General features: G+C 39.8%; 1 protein-coding gene across 1 annotated transcript in view; it reads right to left on the reverse strand.

The window, feature by feature from the left end:
• The window catches only part of GABRB3 (gamma-aminobutyric acid type A receptor subunit beta3), a 114,560-nt gene that overhangs the window by 30,315 nt on the left and 62,699 nt on the right, over window positions 1-21,546 (reverse strand). The window contains exon 4 of the mRNA XM_082043435.1: window positions 1,077-1,297. Within this exon, the coding sequence (XP_081899561.1) occupies window positions 1,077-1,297 (221 nt within the window). The remainder of the gene's footprint in view (window positions 1-1,076; window positions 1,298-21,546) is intronic.

Below are 21,546 nucleotides of genomic sequence, written 5' to 3' on the forward strand. Positions count from 1 at the left end.
CTTTTGCTAAAAACAGTTAATTATAGAGACAATGTTTCCTGAACATCCTAAACTTCTTCAAACTTTCATAATAGGCTGAGACTATTTATATTTTGTCTAGAAAGATTCATCCAATTATAGCCCATACATTATATGTAATAAGAGTTAGAGAGGTGAGGGGCCAAGACTCAAGTCAGCTAAAAGGTTAAACTGTTGATAAAAATTAAAAAGCGGGTAAAATAATTATACTAGACATAAAATCCTTCTGCACCACTTCTCAGATGTCATTCATTTTTATAGTAGACACTCTTTATCCTGTACTACCTATGCGTAGCAATCTTATCTATGGTTAAAAATACAAGAAAGTTCCAATGATGGAAACAGAGCCTCCACTGGCAAAGACTTGTTCTGCTGGTACGGTTTAAACTGGAGCAAATGGAGTAACCTGTCCAAAGAAAGAAACCTTTTGGTACTATTGAGTGTTCCTTTAAGATTTTTGCTAGGGTAAAGATTTTTATTAAGGGAAGGATTTTTCAGCATTCCTAATCATAAAAGCTATCACAGGAAATAAAGAAAACACAAGTCAAGCCTAAAATAGGTAGAAAGTAGGATAATGTAAGATCACTTTGTACCTCTAGTTTAAAATATAACACATTGTGATGCTGATTCCTGTTTGAAGAAATCACTGGGGGTACTCATAGTCATTGTCTTAACCATGGCCGACTCTGTTCAACCAGGGCTGTTGTGATTTTTCTTTATAGACTACAGACACATCATGAGACAATGTAAAAATCCCTATTCAATCTTTTGGACAAAATTTTCAGGTTTGCAATTAATGAGTGCCTTTCTGCTTCCTATAGCCAGTGGGCTTTCCAGATATGGTGACTCTACAGAAAGAGATAAAACCTGACTGAAGGCGCTTCTGGCAAAATTAAGAAACATCGAGTGTGTCATTTGGTTTCTATGGGCATCTTTCGCAGTTACAGGGAAGGTTACATAATATTACAAACCAAATGTTTGTAATAACCTTGCACCGGGAAGCAAATATCAACGACACATAATGATGGTGATGAAATCTTCATCATGGAAGCACAGACCTGAGGCCGTAAAGCACCGTTCCGTCTGGGTGAAGGCGAATCATTCGATTCTTCACAGTAACGCCATGCACAAATGATTTCTTGTCATTTAAGAAGTAAGTGTCAGGCACCCAGAGCTGATCTGCCACTCGGTTATCAAGCGTGAGGTTGAGAGGTATGCCAGCGTAAGCCAGCCTCTTATCTCTCCAGTACTGCTGAAAATACATCGTCAAAGTGTAATCCTGGTGAGGAAAAAAGAGAAGCATAGCAGTCAATCATATTTGGTGTAACTAGAAGAATTTCTTTTTTCTCTGTCACTAGCTTACTGCGCTGTTGTGTGGTTTGGGTTTTTTTAATAAAAAAAGCTTCATAAAACCATTAAATATTCCCATCGCTTATAAAATCTTCCTAATAATTCAGTATCACTCTAGTCTAAGGGAGCATTTTGAATCTTACGAAATTCAGGTAGTATTGGTATTTTTTGTCCCATTCTTCCTTTTGTCTCATGTAGTTCACCTGACAGCTACCTGAAATTATGATGTTTGTGGAATGATAAACCAGATAACAGGTAAATACTGCGATCTTCCCCATTTTTAAAAATGATAGATTAATGGAAAAACATTCCAAATATTGTGAAGCAGTATGCAAGTTTTGTCCTGAAAATTAAGCTCTAAAGATGTTGTTTACACATGTGCCTTTCTGTAAGACTGCATCTTGCACTGACATAAAGATTTTCTCATCAACAAGTTACACCAGTACTTAGAAAAACAGTAAATTGTAGTAAAGTCCCATTTCATGATGTCTGCTATGAACTGTGATCACTAACATAGAAGTCTAAACATGGATACAGAAGCTTAAAACATCCATTTTAAAATTCTTTATTTCATTTCAGGATTTGCTAACCTGGCTTGATCATCTTGTAATAATGATATAATGAAACACTTGGAAAGTCTTTGACAAGTGGCCTCATTCATTAGTTCATGGTATTATTAAAAATAGTTTTAAAAATCTGGGAACACGTTAAGGTTAAGTGGCAGCAAAACTGAAAAAACAAATCACATGAAATAGATAATTCCCTCTTAGAAAAGAAAAACCTTTGTCTTTTCTCTCTCTCCCAACTTTCAAAGTGTGGAAGGACATTTTTGTTTCGAGAGAGCCTATTTTTATGCCTTAAAAATAAAAAGGTGAACATCTTAAAAGTAATAATTTCTTATATATGGAAACGAATGTTTACAACGAAAGAAACCATTTGGTTTAGGTATGACAATACTGCCATATTTAACAACAACAAAAAAATGAGACTGTTAAGTACAAGCCAATAAAACTCTGATTTCCAAATTACAGAAGTGCTCTAAATGACAAAACTCTTCATGAAACTCTTCACAAAACACTGAGAAATTTATGTGATCTCCAAACACATTAAAATATTTAGCAGCAGGTGTGCAAGCCACAGGATACCTGCATTTGCATCTGGTTCTACAAGCTGGTGATGCAAAACTCCTGAGACTTGCTGCTTGTCTGGGAAAAGAATGCTCAGGCTTTCTTAGTACGGCTGTTGGGAACCGTCCATTCCTGTAATGGGTTTCATGTGGAGACAATCCAATTTCAAGGACTGATCCGGCCTGTCTTCCCTCAAGCCCTACAGCCTTTCCTTGAAGTCGAATGAAACTTGAGAACACCGTTCACACTCAGAGCCTTTCCATATTTTATTCAGGGATTCACTCTCTTTAATAAGGAAGCTGCTACAGCTTTAAGAAATCAATTTTAATTGCTTGGAAAAATAATCATTATAGCTATCAAGGACAAGCTGTTCCAATTTTAGGAAACTAATAGGAGACCTTTGACAAGAAAAGGGCCCGGTGATGGAGAAAAGAGCTCATGTAGAACTGCCTGGAAGGAAGCTCATTCCTCAAAACTCAGATCTGACATGACTGCCCAGTAGTATGTTCTCCGACCTTTTGGTCAGAAGCTTTCTTCAGTGGGACTAATGGTCTCTGCTCATTGCTGAAGGAGGTAAATGCTACACCGGGTGCACCTGCCTCACACCTCTGTGCATGTCAGGAAGACTACATCTCTCCTCATGTTCTCTGCAACCAATTTGGTGACACTGATGCATTAGAACAAATATCATCTACTAGCTCTGTTTCACCCTAATTAAAGCTTGTTACTATTAACGTTCCAAATTTGCTACGTGCTTGGCTTCTATAGTGGTCAATGTCAAGAATTCGGGGATTATAAAAGCTGTGGACACATGAGCAGTACACGAAAAGCTCGCTATGTGTAAATGTGCACAACACAGTACTAAACAGAAATAAAGAAATGAGGTGGCACTACACAGCATGGGAAGAAGTGAAGTGGGTAGTATCAAAATATAAGAGAAGCAGCACATTTGAACACGAAAGAGCTTCAGGCTAGCCTCGTTTTCCCTTTGGCTTGAGATGAAACACATGTTAACAGCTAATGCTAATGACTGAAGTAATTAACTAGCTAAATAAAACATACGTAACAATACAAGCAGTAATAGTCTGTCATTTTCTTTTTAAATAATAAAATTTACTATGGCAGGGAACAACAGAGGAAAAAAGTTTAAAAATTAGACACAGAAACAGCAACATCCAGTAAACATCAAGAACTTCCAGTGCCTTGACCGAAAGACAAACTTCCAAAATACATCATCTTGGTTAAACAGGGAGATTCTGAATGAAATCAGAAATAAAAAGAGACTTTACCGACTGTGGAAAAAAGGGCTGGCTACTTATGAAGAATTTATGGAAATAGCTAGATCATGCAGAAAAAAAATCAGGGAAACAAAAGTGCAATTTGAAGTTAATTTGGCCAATTCTGTCAGGGATAATAAAAAGTCCTTCTTCAAATATGTTAACAACAAAAGGAGGGGCAAGGAAAACCTCCATTCTCTGTTGGACTTTGAGGGAAATATAGTTAACAAAGATGAGGAGGAAGCTGAGGTACTTAATACCTACTTTGCCTCAGTTTTTACCAGTAAGACAGGTGGTCCTCAGGACAACTCATCTCTGGAGCTGGTTGACAGAGATAGGAACCCAAATAGGGCCCTTGTATTCCAGGAGGAAATAGTCAGTGATTTACTGAGCCATGTGGATCCTCACAAGTCTATGGGACCAGATGGGATCCATCCTAGGGTGATGAGGGAGCTAGCAGAAGAACTTGCCAAGCCTCTCTCCATCATCTTCCAACAGTCCTGGCTCACTGGGGAGGTCCCATATGATTGGAAATTGGCCAATGTTACCCCAGTCCACAAAAAGGGCTGCAAAGCTGACCCTGGCAACTACAGGCCTGTCAGCCTGACCTCAGTGCCTAGCAGGGTTATGGAGCAGATCATCCTGAATGGAATCACACAGCACCTTCAGGATGGACAAGGGATCAGACCCAGCCAGCATGGGTTTAGGAGAGGCAGGTCCTGTCTGACCAACCTGATCTCCTTTTATGATCAGGTGACTCACCTGGTGGATGAGGGGAAAGCTGTGGATGTGGTCTATCTGGACTTCAGCAAGGCCTTTGACACTGTCTCCCATAATATACTCCTGCATAAGCTGGTAGCCCATGGCTTGGACAAGTGTACTCTATGCTGGGTTAAGAACTGGCTGGAGGGCCGGGCCCAGAGAGTGCTGGTGAATGGGGCTGCATCTAGCTGGTGGCCAGTCACTAGTGGTGTTCCCCAGGGGTCAGTGTTGGGTCCAGTCCTGTTTAACATCTTTATTGACGATTTAGATGAGGGGATTGAGACCATCATCAGCAAATTTGCTGATGACACCAAGTTGGGAGGGAGTGTCGACCTGCTGGAAGGCAGGAAGGCTCTGCAGAGGGATCTGGACAGACTGGAAAAATGGGCTGATTCCAATGGGATGAAGTTCAATAAGGCCAAGTGCCGGGTGCTGCACTTTGGTCACAACAACCCCCTGCAGCACTACAGGCTGGGCGCAGAGTGGCTGGAGAGCAGTCAGACAGAAAGGGACCTGGGGGTACTAATTGACAGGAAGCTCAACATGAGCCAGCAGTGTGCCCAGGTGGCCAAAAAGGCCAATGGTATCCTGTCCTGTATCAAAAATAGCGTGGTCAGCAGGACAAGGGAAGTGATCCTTCCCCTGTACTCTGCATTGGTGAGGCCACACCTGGAGTATTGTGTTCAGTTCTGGGCCCCTCAGTTCAGGAAAGACATTGAAGTGCTGGAGCGAGTCCAGAGAAGAGCAACAAGACTGGTGAAGGGACTTGAGCATAAGACCTATGGGGAGAGGCTGAGGGAGCTGGGGTTGTTTAGTCTGGAGAAGAGGAGGCTTAGAGGTGACCTCATCACTCTCTATAACTACCTGAAGGGAAGTTATAGCCAGGTGGGGATTGGTCTCTTCTCCCAGGCAGTTAGCAATAGGACAAGGGGGCATGGGCTTAAACTCTGCCAGGGGAAATTTAGGCTGGATATTAGAAAGAAATTCTTTACAGAGAGAGTGGTCAGGCATTGGAAAGGCCTGCCCAGGGAGGTGGTGGACTCGCCGTCCCTGGAGGTTTTTAAACTGAGATTGGACATGGTGCTTAGTGCCATGATCTAATAAACGGACTAGAGTTGGACCAAGGGTTGGACTCGATGATCTCTGAGGTCTTTTCCAACCCCGTCGATTCTGTGATTCTGTGATCTAAGGTACAAATTTCCTTATCGCTTTCTCAATTAACCTTCACTTCTTCTTTCATCTTAGCTTTACATAAAAAACCCTATCTATACACCTGCTAATGTATATGACTATAATTGCATGCATTGAAAGCAAAGATACTCTGAAATATGTTTTGGGTTTGTTTTTTTTTTTTAAGTACACTATTGCATGCAGAATACCAGCTCATTCCCAGTTCTTCACTTGGTATCTACTAAGGAAAATGCTCATACAGCATCTTCTGCAATGGCAATGTGTTATACTGATGCACTGACACATCTGTCTAACCCCACCCTCTGCACTTTGTACAACAGACGTGGCAGAAACGAGGTGCCCAAGAAACCATGTGTGCTGTCACACACCTTGAAGGTCACCGTACACCTGTGCTCTGCCAGCCTCACCTGCTCTGAAGACGATGGAACAGAAAGAATGAGTATGAACCATGCTTGTTCACCATCACACTTTCTCTCATCACCTCAAAGCAAAAAGCAGCAGCAAACTCATATTGGAACTGCACTGAAACTGCCTGGTTGTGCAAGGAGTGATAAAATGAGCAGGAAAGGCCAGTTCCTTAGGGCAGCTCTACCGAAGTCACCACCAGCAAAAGATAAGCTTATTAAAACCCATGAGGATGTCAACTCTCATTCTTAATAGCTCATTTGCCAGGTTTTGTACCCATAAAGGAAGTTTTCCTTTTTTGGATACTATAGAAGAAAAGGCAAAAGCGATTTGAGTGTGGAGTGGAAAAAATGCAGTAGGTATTTGTCAGGTAAAACGAGAAAATGGACTTTTACCCCTAGTTAAGGAGCCTACAAAGTTTATTAAGGGCTACCTTCCTCCAGGGGAGTTTACGGTGACCAGCTCTGATACAGAGGTCAAGAGGGTAGATGTCTAAAGCTAGAAGAGATTAATCCCACTACAGCTACTGCATTAGGGCGCTATTGTATGTCAAAGATGACACAGAGCTACCAGCTTTAGGAAATTCTAGCTACTGCACAGAGCAGTGGACACTCTCCTCAGCAGCAAAGGCCTCCATAAATCATATTTCTTTCCTGTACAATACCATGCTACATCCAAGGTCCCCCTTTCCCCTCTCCCACTCCTCACAGTAATAGATACTTCAGGTCAAGAATGGTAACAAAATCACTCAAAGCTCTGACAGAATGCCAAACATGGTGCCGTTGAAGTACAGGAGAAATGTCCTCAAAATTGGAAAAGCTGGACTGCACAGGCAACATGAGCATTCTTTTGTGTATTCAAAGACCATGGAACATCCTACAAGGACAAGGAACAGTGGTGCGCATCCTTGACTTTCTAGCACTGCAACAATGCCACTAATAGAAGGAAAGGCACATAGAAAGGTATGCTCGTGTTTTTTCCACATAGTTATTCCTGGGGAAAGAAAAAAACTCAAATAATAGATAATACTTGGGAAGGAATTTATATACAATTGTGAAGAGGCCTATATCACAATAAGATAGAGCATAACATACCAGTATTCTTTGTGTCTATTATCTACTACTTCAAAACATCTTAAGCAAGAATTACAGAGACTCACAGATATTGTAAGGTGATAACCACATACAAAGACATTTTTAAGTGTTTTCTACATTATATTTGTCTCTTCACAGACTGAACATGTAGGAAGCACAACTATGATTCAACTACAAAACCACTTCAGATAGGTAGAAGATATTATCATATAGTATATTACAGTATAGTCAGTACCTCATTTAGTGACTATAGGACTAATAAATAATAAATACTAATATGCTGCAATCTTAAAAGCAAACAATAATTTGTTTTCTGTTACAGGGTTTGTTATCTTTAGCTTTTCTCTCCTGCACTCAATAAAAAGGAAAGAAAAATTTTAAAGTATAATTTGTACTTCAAAATAACAGCCTTATAGCAGCAATAACGCTCTAAAATTGACTAACACTGTTTACAGTCTTAATGTGTTATGTTTCAAGGATGTTAAAGTTTTCCATTAGTTGTAAAAATGTGTTTGTTTAAAATGACTGTTAGATAGAACACTACAATAATAATTATGATGAAATACTGTTAATATGGCAGTTAATAAAAGTAAATTATTCATGCAAAATAAATAAATGTATTGAAAATTACTGGAAATATAGAAAAAATATGCAAAAATTAACTACTCCACTGCTTTGGAGGACAGTTTTGTATCTACTTGAAATGCCGATTCTTGTCTTAGATTTGCATTTGGATTTAAATTCACATTCTGGTTTTCTTGACCTAACAGACAAATGGGATTATTAGCATCAGCTTTCAGATTATTTGGTTTTTACGAGTTAATGAAGTAAATACTCATTCAGTGGATAAACAGATGAGTTGAAATCCATGCCTTAGTCTTCGCATAGCTTCAAGGTCTCTTCCCTCACCTTCCACATTATTTCAAAAATTAAATACAGCTGCTGTAGTATAAGGAATTATTCCTGAAACACTGATGATTGAGTTACTTTCTTCCCAATAAGCCCAAAGTGAATTGGAAAGCCAAACTCACGAATCCTATGCTTTGACAACATAGCTGTCAGTTGGTCCCCTATTATACACAGAAGAGATCTGAGAAAGGGATTCATGCATACATTAATTCACACAGTTAAATATTAATATAATAAAAAACATTTTCAGAAATACTAATCTTAGGAAGTCAGAATTTACCGGCAATACTAGTCAGTTGTGTGAGGTGATCACTTAAACATTTTTGTCAGCATTCAAAATTTTCTAAATGTTTCAGCAACTTTCATATTTTTAAAAAAGTTTTATTAAATAAAAGATTTATTAAAGAAAATTTTACTTTACATTTTACCTGCTGACATTCTGATTTGCCCAATGTATAAACTATATATTACTTATTTAACTGTCAGTGAATGGAAAAAATCACTGAAGTTTATTCTTCTGCGAAGTTTCTTACAAGAAAACTGCCTGATTAGAACCTCTCTAGTGTTTGAAGTAGTTAGTGAGCAGCCTGAGTGAAAGAGATTGCTGCATGCATGCAGACACACACACACACACACACACACACACACACACACACACACACACACACACACATCCACCCTCCCCCACCAAAGCACCTTCCCCTAATGTTTCTTGGTCTACCTGCCATTATACTCAAGATTCATCTCACCTAGAAGATCCTCATCCAGGTTTCTCTCTGGAACCACTCAAAAGCCCTGTGATAATGACTGGTTGAAAACATGGCACGTATTTTCCCAAGCATGTGGCTAAAACACTCTTTTGTTAAGATGTTAAAGCAGCTCCATTACACTGATTTCACTGTGAACGTCCATATGTACATGTCATCTTGGTGTCCTTTGTACCAAATTACCATGATTTTTTTCCTCTTCTACTGGAACACACAAGGTTGGTGTTACAAATAGATTTAAGGAAATATTTAGCCTCCAAGAAACCCTTTGACACTACAAAATAAAGTTTTCCAAAAAAACATATAATTGCATGGGTCTTTCCTGCCCTCTCATACCCTTTGGCAAAAGAGTTTACGTCTCCACCACAACCACAGTGCCTTCTCCAAAGAACCTGTCCCCCACCGAACTCTCCGGGTGCTCCGACGAGGGTTGCCATACCAACCAGCAATCGGCTTTCTGCAGGCACAGGGAGCATGGTTGACATAGCAACTGGCCAAAGCAGCTTCTCCCTGGCTTTTCGGGGACAGGTAGTGGTCACCACAACAGAAGTTTCTCAACAGGAATGAAGGCAGTAGCTGGGCACCCCTGGTTGGTACTGCCCCATGGCACCTTTCTGCCATGGCCACGGGAGCTCACTCTTCAAAAGCTTGGTATTGGCTTTTCTCTGCATATGTTCCTGTGCCCACAATAAACTGGCAGGGATGCCTTCCCGCTCTTGGGCTGTTCTCTCATCTGAACATCAGAGGACACCAGCTGACAAGAAAGCAAGCTGAGCTTTGGTAAGAAAATACAGAAAGAGACAGAAGAAAGTGCCTGCAAATATTTCAGCTCAGGGACGTAAATCAGAACAATAAGAAGTCAGTCTGGGCTATTTTATCCATGACAGGGGCGGGGGTAGAGCATCAGATACCTGTGATTCAGAGCATCACAGGTATGACAACACCATAGACTTCTCAGTAATCAGGAGTTTCTATTCCCAAAGAACTGATCAAAGAAAAACTAACATACACCTTTACACATCAAAGGTATCATACTCTCTGATCTGGTGGCAGAAAGCTAGCTAAAAGAAGTATGATCTTTCACTACAGCCCTGAAGATCTGTCCAAAGATTGTGTGGCAAATTGCAATCAAAAAATCCATTTGATGATGAACAGATAGAACATAGAATTCAACATCTGATGGAGCCCTCCTGAAAAGGAAGAATAGAAAAGTCAAATGTTTAGAGGCTATACTTGAAAACTCTAAAAGAGATCAAGAAAAAAAAAACTAAATACCCTAAAAAAAACCCCAACCAAGCAAAAAAAGCCAACTTTAAAAAAAGAAAAATAATGCTGGGCTTAGTGAGGAACTAAACTTGATTCATGAAGCACAAATTTATTTATTTTAGAGCTGACAGGACCTCAAGAATACAGGTACATTTAATTGCATTAATTGAAATTCTGCTAACAACCTACAGGGAAGTAAAAAAACAACTTCTATCAGCTGTCAGCTGGTTCCCACAATTGAGGCAGCTGACCTTAGAGGGATGGGAACTGACAAGTAATGGATTTTGCCTCCTACACAATAGCAGGATGTGCCATCAGTGAACTAGAGAAATGAGCTAGTGCCCTAAAATCTTAAAGCTATGGGACGTTTTTTCCAGATATAAGATATGAACAGAGGCTATAATTTGGGGATCTAACAACTACCCATTTTAGAGAATGAAGGACTTCTGCTTTGATCTTTCCATATCAACTTATGTCTCTCATTGGTACTACCTGAATTATCGGTAAAAACCTGGAAGGAAAAACAAACCCAAAGAAAGCCTTGTAAGTTGATATTATTTGCCATATCTGTTTAGGTCTTTCTATTTCTTAGATTATTGCATGCATAATTCTTTTCATGGTGTTCTAGGAGAGCAGTGATGGAGGTAATTAAGATCCTCCATAGGTGGGCATATACAGGTGTGTTTTAAATACTGGGGCCATAAATATATAGTTCGACGCCCCTCTTATTTGTTATAATTGACCATGAAAATAATCCAAACCAATTTTCAGTAAACCTGTATTTCAGAGTGAAAAGTCAACAGTCTTTTTGTCACCACAGTATTACAAAAAGACCTTTCTAAAGGCACTCCAGAACTCGCATTATATTTTTTTTAATCACCCAGGAGTTAACAAGACAAAACAGAGAGCTAAAGGAAACATGTCCTTGAACGAAAACCGAAATACATATCTGTTCCTATCCACACTTTTTGCTTAAAAATAGAATATTTACTCCACTGTGGGAAGAACGTTTTAAATTTTCACACCTCCAAATCTATTCATTTGCTGATTCTGGGAGCCAGACAATCTCGCTGGCAGCAGGGCATCAAGGTTGACACCCAAATTTCTAGTTGCTGCCAGTGATTATCTGAACCATCAGATATTGTTATAGGAAAACCTATTAAAGACAGACACTATGAACAAAATGCCCTCTGAGAAAGAGAGCATGGCCATCAAAGTGCATAACTTGAAACACGATCTGTGTACATTTCAATATTGTGGCACATGCCATTTGTGTGTCCCAGGCCTGAAGAACACCCCCAGACCTCGATGGCCCTCCCCACCAGGTTCCCCCGCCCCACCCAGGGTCCAGGACCCCATGTCAGCTCCTTGGAGCCGACAGCCCCTGCCCCAGGGACACCACAGCAGGGCCAGTCTCCAGCTCCCCAGAGCCCAGCCCTGCCCTGCCCTGCCCAGCCATAGGCCCCCTGAGCAGGGCCCACCCGTGGGCCTATGTCCCCGCCTTAGCCTGTCCCCATCCCCAGGGATTTGCACACCACCCATGGCTGGTGCCCCCCAAGTGCTCTGCTACTGCCTGGGGCTGGGACAGGCCCTGGCTGCCAGGTCCCATGGGCAGCCTCTGCTAACACAGACACCACGTCAGGGGGCAACTGTGGCTCTTTATATGTAAACAGACAGTTCATTGGGACCAGGATATTATATGTTGGTTTTTGAGTAAGGAAATAAACTAGAAGAGATTTCTCCACAATGGCAGAGAGTTGGTAAGGTGATCACTGAACTTCCCTGCCTGTTCCCTTCCCTCCAGACACATTATTTATGCTGCCATCTTCTCTCTCTTCGCCCTTTCACTCTATCAGTTACGCTAAATCCAACTTTACATCTTGCAGTAACAAAATTGGGATGCATGCTAAGTCAAAAGTAAAACAATGCATTTGCTAAAAGCTCATTACTGTGGGTAGGATAAACTCATCACGTGCCACAGCTATGCTCACAAACCTTGGTAAAGTGCAAAATAAATAACTGGAAAAAAAAAACAAACAATGCATCCAAGAGGAAATATTACAATCATATGTAATATTTAACCCCCATACAAACCTCTTGCTACACAGAGCCTTGCAAAAGAAGAGGAAAAGTGTATGTACCCTGCTAGTGCCATTTAAAAAATCAGGCTGAGTGGTTTTAAAGGGAAAGGTCTTCCTGAAGGAGCATCTCCCCTCATGCATGTGATCTGAACACCCTCCAAAGATCTAATAGCTTTTGGAATCAGGGAATAAAAATGTGTCACTGCATAAAGAAAAATGAGGAGGGTTTCAAGCTGCAATGCTGCCAAACTCCTGAAGCCACAAACAGGGTGGTCTACACAACCGACATGAAACATGTTTACTCACAATTCTCCAAAACTTCCAGTTTTAGTAATGGTATTTGTTAAAGTGGAGTTCTCTGATGACAGCGAGCACTCCCAGGGGTTTGTACCTACTTAGGATACTTAGAGCAAATCTGATCCTGTAGTGGATAATATGTTGGTTACTCTCACTTTTATGCAAACCTCATCAAGTTCAACAAAGCCAAAGGCAAAGTCCTGCACCTGGGTTGGGGCAATCCCAAACATGGAAATAGGCTGGGTAATAAGTGGATTAAGAACAGCACTCCAGAGAGGACTTCGTGGTACTGGTGGATGAAACATGACTGAGCAATGTGCGCAGCCCAGAAAGCAAATCATATCCTCAGCTGCATCAAAAGCAGCATAGCCACTGGTCAAGGGAGGTGAATCTTCCCCTCTACTCTGCTCTCGTGACACTCCATCTGGACTACTGTGTCTAGCTCTGGGACTCCCAACACAGAAAAAACATAGACCTGCTCAACCAGGTCCAGAGGAGGACCACAAAGATGATCAGGGAAGATGATCAGGGTGCTGGAGCACTTCCCCTATGAGGACAGGCTGAGAGAGTTGAAGTTTTTCAGCCTGGAGAAGGCTCTGGGAAGACCTTGTAACAGCCTTCCAGAACCTAACAGGGGCCTACAAGAAAGCCAGAGAGGGACTTTTTACAAGGGCATGTGGGGATAGGACAAGGGGTAATGGCTTCAAACTGTAAGAAAGTAGGTTTAGATTAGATATGAGGAAGAAATTTGTCATCAGAAGGGTGGTGAGGCACTGGAACAGGCTGCCCAGAGGCATTGTGAATAACCCATCACTGGAAGTGTTCCAGGTCAGACTGGACAGGGCTTTGAGCAACCTGGTCTACTGCAAGGTGTACCTGCCCCTGGGAGGGGTGTTGGAACTAGATGATCTTTAAGGTCCCTTCCAACTCAAACAATTCTATGATTCAATGATCTGCGTACAGTAACAACACATTCCTCAAGGCTGTTGTAGGTTATTTTCTGACATCAAGACATATATGCAATACAAGATACCTGCAAAGATGAAACACTGCATTCTGTCATGTGTTCACTTCAAATAATTGTATGTAGAAGGGGCTACTTGTGTATAGCAACAATCCTCCTAGTGTAGTACCAACTGGAAGGATAGAATGAAAATATTTCTATTTCCTTGTAAATTTGGTGAAAACATCGAGAATTTAAACCTTGGTCTATATATCTCCCCTACACAAAGTGTTTTTCCCTCACTAGTGCACTGTTTTGTCTGGGATAGAGTTGATTTTCTTCACAGTACCTATTAATAGTATGGGACTATGTTTTAGATTTGCACCAAAACCGGTGTTGATAATACAGTGATGTTTTAGCTACTACAGAGCAGTTCTTACACAAAGTCAAAGCCTTTTCTGCTTCTCACACCAGCCCACCAGCGAGGAGGCTGTGGGTACCCAAGAAGCTGGGAAAGCACACAGCACGAACAGCTGACCCCAACTGACCAAAAGGATATTCCACATCATACGACGTCATGTGCAGTATATAAACCTGGGGGGAAGAAGAGGGAAGGAGGGGATGTTCGGAGTGATGGCGTTCGTCTTCCCAAGTAACCATTACACACAATGGAGCCTACCTTTCCTGGAGGTGGCTGAACACCTGCCTGTCAGTGTGAAGTAGTGAATGAATCCCTTGTTTTGCTTTGCTTATGTGTGCAGATTTTGCTTTGCCCATTAAAATGTCTTTATCTCAACCCACAAGTTTTCTGGCTTTTACCCTTCTGATTCTCTACCCCATTGCACTGGGGAAGAGCAAGTTAGTGGCTGGAGGTGCTTTGTTGCCAGGTGGGGTTAAACCATGGCAACTAGACAGTTAGTGTGCTTTATGTAATGCTTCTCCTGCAGCAAAATTACTCATATAAATCTTGTGCTAGATGGACACAGTGATTTCAAAGGCACTCCTCAAATTCAGAAGTCAAGACACAGACCAGTTATTTAAAGAACCCGAGTCCTCCCTACCACAGGTACAGCCTATAACCACTGCTCAATTACTTACCTAATTCATCTACTATTGACAAATACCTCAGAAGCAGCAAAGTGCATTTAAGAGGCAAGATACCACTTCTTAATCAGGAAGTGGGCAAACTTTGTACAAAGCTTGTACAGCAGAAATAGAATTCAGGTAAAGCTGCTGGAACTAAAAAACAGGAAGGTTAACAGAGAGGGGGATTGAATTCAAGACTATAGGAAAGCCAACAGGTGCAGAAGAAAATCTGGACTGGGGGATGAATCATAAAGGGGTGAAATTATAAAAGCTTTATATCCTTGAAAAAAAGATAAGGCAGAAGCTGGCAAAACTCATTTAGGACACAAGTTAAAAAGATGGCAAAAAAAAAAAAGCAACCAGATCAAATGCATACAAGCTACTACTGAAATGCTAGAAGTTTTAAAATAAGGCAAAGGAACTAAGATACCTAGTTTTAAGTGAGAAAATTGACCTAACAGAAGCATCTGAGACTTGATGGAAGGAAAGCTGTCCGTGGAAACCTGTAACATAAAACAAACTACAAAGGCAAGAAAAAGAAGGATACAGTGTGTGTTATAGAAAGCTTTGCATCAGATAGTTAACTGTACTGAACATTAACACATTATCTCTACAGATTAAGATGCCAGGCCTACATAAATATTAGAAATAAGTTCTCGCTGCCTAATCAGGATGACGATGGTGTCAGTGAGGTGCCAAGAGAGATTTAAGAGACAGCAAAAAACAAATTAGTAATCAGAAATTTCAATCACCCCCACACAGAGTGAGTAAATGTCAGGTTGGGGTGTGATGCAGAGACTAAATGACACCACAATTGACTGATTCATGGAGGAGCTTTCAGCGGAAGCTGAAAGAAGGCGAGACCCTCTTGACTTGGTTTAGAGCAATGTTCAAGTCATGGGTCAAAATACTGTGACAGAATAACTGCCCCATAACCCTGATGGAATAGGGAAATAATATTTTAAAACTGAGAAAAGTCTAAAATGACATTAAAATAGTATTTCATTTCAAAAAATAAATTGTATAAAAATGACACAGCTCGTTTCCAAGTTGGAAGAGAGATTGTTTATAGTCATCATAATATGAACTTCTGTATATCAAAAATAACTGTTGAGTAAAAAACAAACAAAACCCAGAATGTTTAAAATTTCAGGTGAATAATTCTATTGGCACTAAAAAGATGTACTTCAAAAATAAGAAGTCACATCCAAAGGAGAAAAAGATAGATAAGATAAACACAGAAAAGCAAGGCAAAACCACATAAGCAATAATTTGCTAAAGACATAAACACTTATTATAAATCATCAAATGGTCTTGAACAAAACCTGGTAGAACAAGAAAGCAGTTCCTGCTAGTGATTAATAACCAGGTAAAAGACAAGAAACAGTCAGCAGAGCCCAGCAGTCAGTTTTCACAACAGCGGGAGGTCACTTTCAGACCTGAATGGGGATCTATGCAGGACTCCATTCTAGTCATCATCCTCATAAACAGCATAGATAGGGGATGCACATTAAGGTACTTATATTTGCTACAACATTTCCCAGAATAGTAAAAACAAAATATGTGTGAGGAGGTGCAGAAGCACAGCAGCATTCTGGCTACCTGAGTGATAAAACAGATAAAATTTAATGGTGATGCAAAGTAGTTTACATTGGGGAAAAAACAATATGGACCAAGGGGCAGGTTCTGAGCTAACTGTGACCACTCAGGAAAAAAACAGGCTGCGATATTAATCAGAAATTTTATGAAGAGATCAGTTCAATATTCTGTAAGGTCAAAATAAGCAAACAGAATGTTAAGACTATTTGGAAAAGAAGTAGGAAAAAGGAAAAATCACTGTGTTGCATCAATTTAGTCTACTTATATATTGAATAGTGCATGCAGTTCTGGGCCCTGTCCTCAACGGGACAGAGCATAACAAGGTACTGGGAACTGCAGCCCAGGTAATGAAAGGCACAGAACATCTGTTATATAAAGACAGACTAAATACACAAGGACTTTTCTGCCTAGAAAAGAAGCAACTAAGAGGTATATGGGAGATATCTATAATAATGTTGTGGAGGAGGCCAACAGCTTTCACAGCTCCTAACTTGTAAGAAACAGAAAGCAGCAAAAGAAATTACCAGATGTTAGGGTCAGAACAATAGAAAGGATATTCTATTTCCCTGCCTATGTGCATGTATGTACATGTTTTAACTGGACAGTTCTTACCCACTGCTTGACATCAAAAATACACAGCAGTCCCAGAAAGCCCCTGAGCAGTTTCATAGTTTGATGTTAGGAGAATATCAAAGAAATACCACAATTTAGTCTCATCCTACTTTACACTCTTCTAGAGCCTTTACCATTGTCCATGGTGGGAAATGGGAAGCCAAGAAAGATGGATTTCTGGTCTCACGTCATAACGCCATTCTCATGTCCTTATCTTCTTGGAGTGCACTATTAAGTCATTTAGGACTCTGCTGAGATGTTCATGAGCTGATGTCCTTGTCCTGTGGCATTTATAAGCATTGCTGTCAGGGCTGGCAACTTATCATTCCATGGAGAAAGGAAGTAGAAGTTGTGACCTGGAACACTTACACAATTACCTTTTGATTCAACTGCATATGAAGATAATTTTGCACATCAGATTTTTGCAAATAGCATAAATATGCCAATGTAGAATATTTAACGGCCTGTCAAAGTTCAGAAATTATTATAGAGTCACTTCTTTAATGATGTTGAGTGATAGTTATGTTCCCTTTAATTTGTCTAACATCTGCTCCTGTCAAATGTAAGCAGATGCATCTAATTATTACCTTTCGATACTCGTATATGCATAGCATGAATAAGAATATGAAAAAATTAGATTTTTGTGAAGTAGAGGTAAAATGCAGTTGAAGCAAATGACATGGCAATGAATCAGGTAGCTAAAATATCTGTTTTATATTTGAGAAGTTAGCAAATAAACACAAGAGATACATTATTCCAAGTGAAAATATTGTTTGAAGATCAGAGATGTATTTAGTCTATGTGAAATTTAAGTTAGTTTGGAGTTTGAAGTCAGAACTGTGTTCTTTTCAATTTATGTTGATTGATAGGGGTAATATTCTTGACCTTATTTTCCAACTGCAACACCATTCACATTTTCTTTCAGTGTTTTTTACATGTTGAAAGATTTTTAAATTGGTTAAAAGCCCACTTAAAGTGGTGCACTTACCCTTTGTAACACAGCAATTACATAGATTTCTGGTCTACATCAAGAGACAGAAGTTGAACTATAAAACCCCTGTGGCACGATTCTCTGCTCAATTATATGTCTCCTCAGACTGGAACCTTCTGTCCCATAGCCCCTCAGTCAGCCTCTACACTGTTCTCACCCATTGCAACTCAAATACTGTGTCCAGCTTTGGGCCCCTCACTACAAGAAAGATATTGAGGTACTGGAGTGAGTTCAGAGAAGGGCAACGAAGCTGGTGAGGGGTCTGGAGCACAAGTCTGATGAGAAGCAGCTGCGGGAACTGGGGTTTTTTAGCCTACAGAAAAGGAGGCTGAGGGGAGACCTTATCACTCTCTGCAACTACCTGAAAGGAGGTTGTAGCATGGAGCAGGTTGTTCTCTTCTCCCAATTAACAAGTGATAAGACAAGGGGAAGCCTCCTCAAGTTACACCAGGGGAGGTTTAGATTGGCTATTAGGAAAAATATCTTCACAGAAAGGGTTGTCAGGCATTGGAACAGACTGCCCAGGGAACTGGTGGCATCACCATCCCTGGAGGGGTTTAAAAGATGCGTAGATTAGGTTCTTAGGGACATAGCTTAGTGACAGTGTTAGGTTAATGGCTGGACTCGGTAATCTTGAGAATTTCTTCCAACCAAAATGATTCTACAATTCCATGATTCCATGATTCTGTGATTCTATGATTCTGTGTGTAGCCTCAGATTTTGGGTCAGTTTTTGATGGTGCAGCTCTTGGACTTGCTGCCATCCAGCTGGCTAACACCATGCCTACCTGCATTGGAATAATGTATCTCTCTCTTGTGTTTATTTGCTAACTTCCCAACTATAAACCAGATATTTTAGCTATCTGATTCATTGCACCTGACGTGTAGGGTCTTGATGCTGTGTAAGGGAGTAGCTGTCAGCTTTACATGCGTATTTCTGACAGGTCGCTGTCTGCCCTGTCCCTGGTGAGGCTGCTGCATCTGCATGACAGCATGCTGGCGAGTCTCTGGACTCTCTAGGGTTACACAAAGCATTGCAGAAAGAGGGCACAATGGGTTTCTAGGGTGGTTTGATCAGGAAAAGCCGAACTCTGACAACTGTTACATGAGCAATATCATCTCAAACAAATCAAGAAGTTGCACTACTCACACCAAGTGCAAAGTTGGTGAGATTATACCCAGAGCACAGATCATGCCACTAAAGAAGGAAACATTTGACTTTAAAATATCTAATCAATCCACAGATAAATTCTATTAGCAGTTTAAATTTTAAGAACATTTGTTTCACTATTAAATGATTTTATGTTTTTCACAGTGTGTAGACAAAATAGCTCTGCTTATAACCAAGTATCTAATTATCTGCATGGTACAAAACCTGTAAATAGTTCAAATTCTGCTAGATGAGAAATGAGAAATTGCATGCCAATATAGATCAGTGGACCACCTTAGTGTGCTATAATAAATTTTTATTCTCTTCCTATTTATGCAAACAGATACTTTTCCTACACAATTAGCTACTATCTGTGATGACTATAATATTTTTTTCATACGTTTCTAATTAGAATTGCAAATATCAGCTATTAGCAAAACCAGAATTACAAATCATTAATTATATAAAATAACAAAAAGAAGTAGACCATATCTCAGAAACAAAATGTTTGTGTGATTTGTAGTTCAGGATATAACCTAGTTTTACATAATCTCTGTCACGTTGGTCCAGGTTTATCTCACAAAAACTTTATTCCTATATCGACAGCTTTTCTTCGTGGTCCCAAATCCAGCAGGTCACCTTCAGAGTAGATGCTGAGCACATTAAAACATCTGATGCTATACTGGGAACAAAGCTCTTCGAAATCTGGTCGTAATGATGGAAATGGATGCATTTGACAAACATGGTTGATTGGTTATCTTTTACAACTAACTGCAACAAATGCATTTACACTAATGAAAATATTTGTTTTATTTTAATTCAGATGCTGCTTAGAAGAGGCCTTTGCTAGAATTATTGATGTATGTGTTATTATTAGAATAACATGACGTGGTAGAAATATTCCAAATGGATTCATAAAGTGGGTCTCTGATAATAACTCAATGCAACTATAAAGGATTTATCTTTCCTACCAGATACATAGATTATACATGCAGTTGTATGTGCAGGCATGCAGGCTTTAAATCCATGTTCTATGCCACTGTACATGAGAGAACCATGCAGTGTCTTCGTTTCACGCTAACCCATATTTCCAGAAACACAGCTTCCCTACCTAGGCTTTACAAAGGTACTGGTTTATGGTTAAAGTTACCATTTCAAAGAAGTAATTTGCTGATTCTTAACAAGCCATCCAAAATATATGAAGAGTCACTGCTTGGACCTATTGTTTCAAAACCTTTACCTGAGGCTATCAATTCTAGAAGGCTAATTTAATTAAAAATGATTTTTAAAATATCAGTAGATAATATTGCTTTGTTGGAGTACAATAATTTATTTTACATACTTTGTCTTTTCAGAATCGGTTGACCTTCCTTTGCGGGAACATTCTTCAAATGAGTACAAAACGTAATGTCATTTGGGTGTTTCCAGTAATGACAAATACAAATTATATTGAAAACTGTAGGAAATTAGTCCCTGTCTTTCATAAAGCTACAATTTCTTTGACTGTCACATGTTCAGGACAGGTTCCAGTTACTCCTACTTATTTAAGGTCTCCTGTCAGTCAAAGAGGACAAAAAAGTTTGAAATTGGGGAACAAAGAAGTGGAAAGTCATGTGCCTAAGGACTAAGAATGACAACATTAGCTGAACAGTTGGTAGGAAATGTGGAATATGAATCTGGGTATTTTAGGTTGTTGCAAGAGTACTACGAGTTACCACTGAAATGCGTATGTGAAAGATGTTATTGTAATCCTAGCACGCAGCAGGTGACTGAAGTAGCAGTGCTACTGCACAAGGTATCAGTCAAAATTTCACCTAAAATATGCTGTAACATTCTGGAAATGTTTTCTCAAAAACTTAAACTGGAAAAGATGTAGAGAAGAAAAGTCCGGAGGAAGAGAGAACCTACCTTCTGAGCAAGACACTGGCTTGTTTAGCTCAGTTACACAAAAAATGGAGTGCATTATCACTCTCCCTGCACCACATACACTGATTTCTTTCAAACTGACTAGCAGAAGATAGAGAGAAAATATGCAACTATATCTTAGCACAACACGCAGTCAGGACGCATCTGGATTTTTTACCTTGATCCTAGGGAAGGAAACACTCCATGTTCAGATGTAATCTAAGACAGTTTACAACCAACAGCTTCAAGAACTTCCCAGCCACACTCTTTCATCATTTAGCATTAACCTTTCATAGAAATTCCTAAAATAAAGTGCAATTTATTTAAAAAAACAGACAATAGGTCTTTTTTTTTTTTTTTCCAAAGGTGCCTAGATGTTGTTAGGATACAGGATCCTAAACTACATGTCATCTTAAACTCCTTACCAAAGTTCTCATCAAATAAATTCTTCAAATTTTAATGGGAATTAATCTGAATAAATTAACCAGAATTTTTCTAACTTATTAGAAAAAATACATTCATTCTATGTAGAGGCATCAGTTGCCTACTTAATGTTGATCTGATTCATTGGTTGCTGTAATTGATTGCCACTAATGAAAGATTCAAGGAGTTCATTTTAGATGCTTTATAGAGTTAAAAACAGAAAATGTGAACTAAACATAAAGTTGCAGGACTTGCCCAAGTACACATAGGGCTAAAGCCACAAAGCTATTTACG

This window comes from Streptopelia decaocto (genome assembly GCF_964273445.1).
Source record: "Streptopelia decaocto genome assembly, chromosome: 1".
NCBI lineage: Eukaryota > Metazoa > Chordata > Aves > Columbiformes > Columbidae > Streptopelia > Streptopelia decaocto.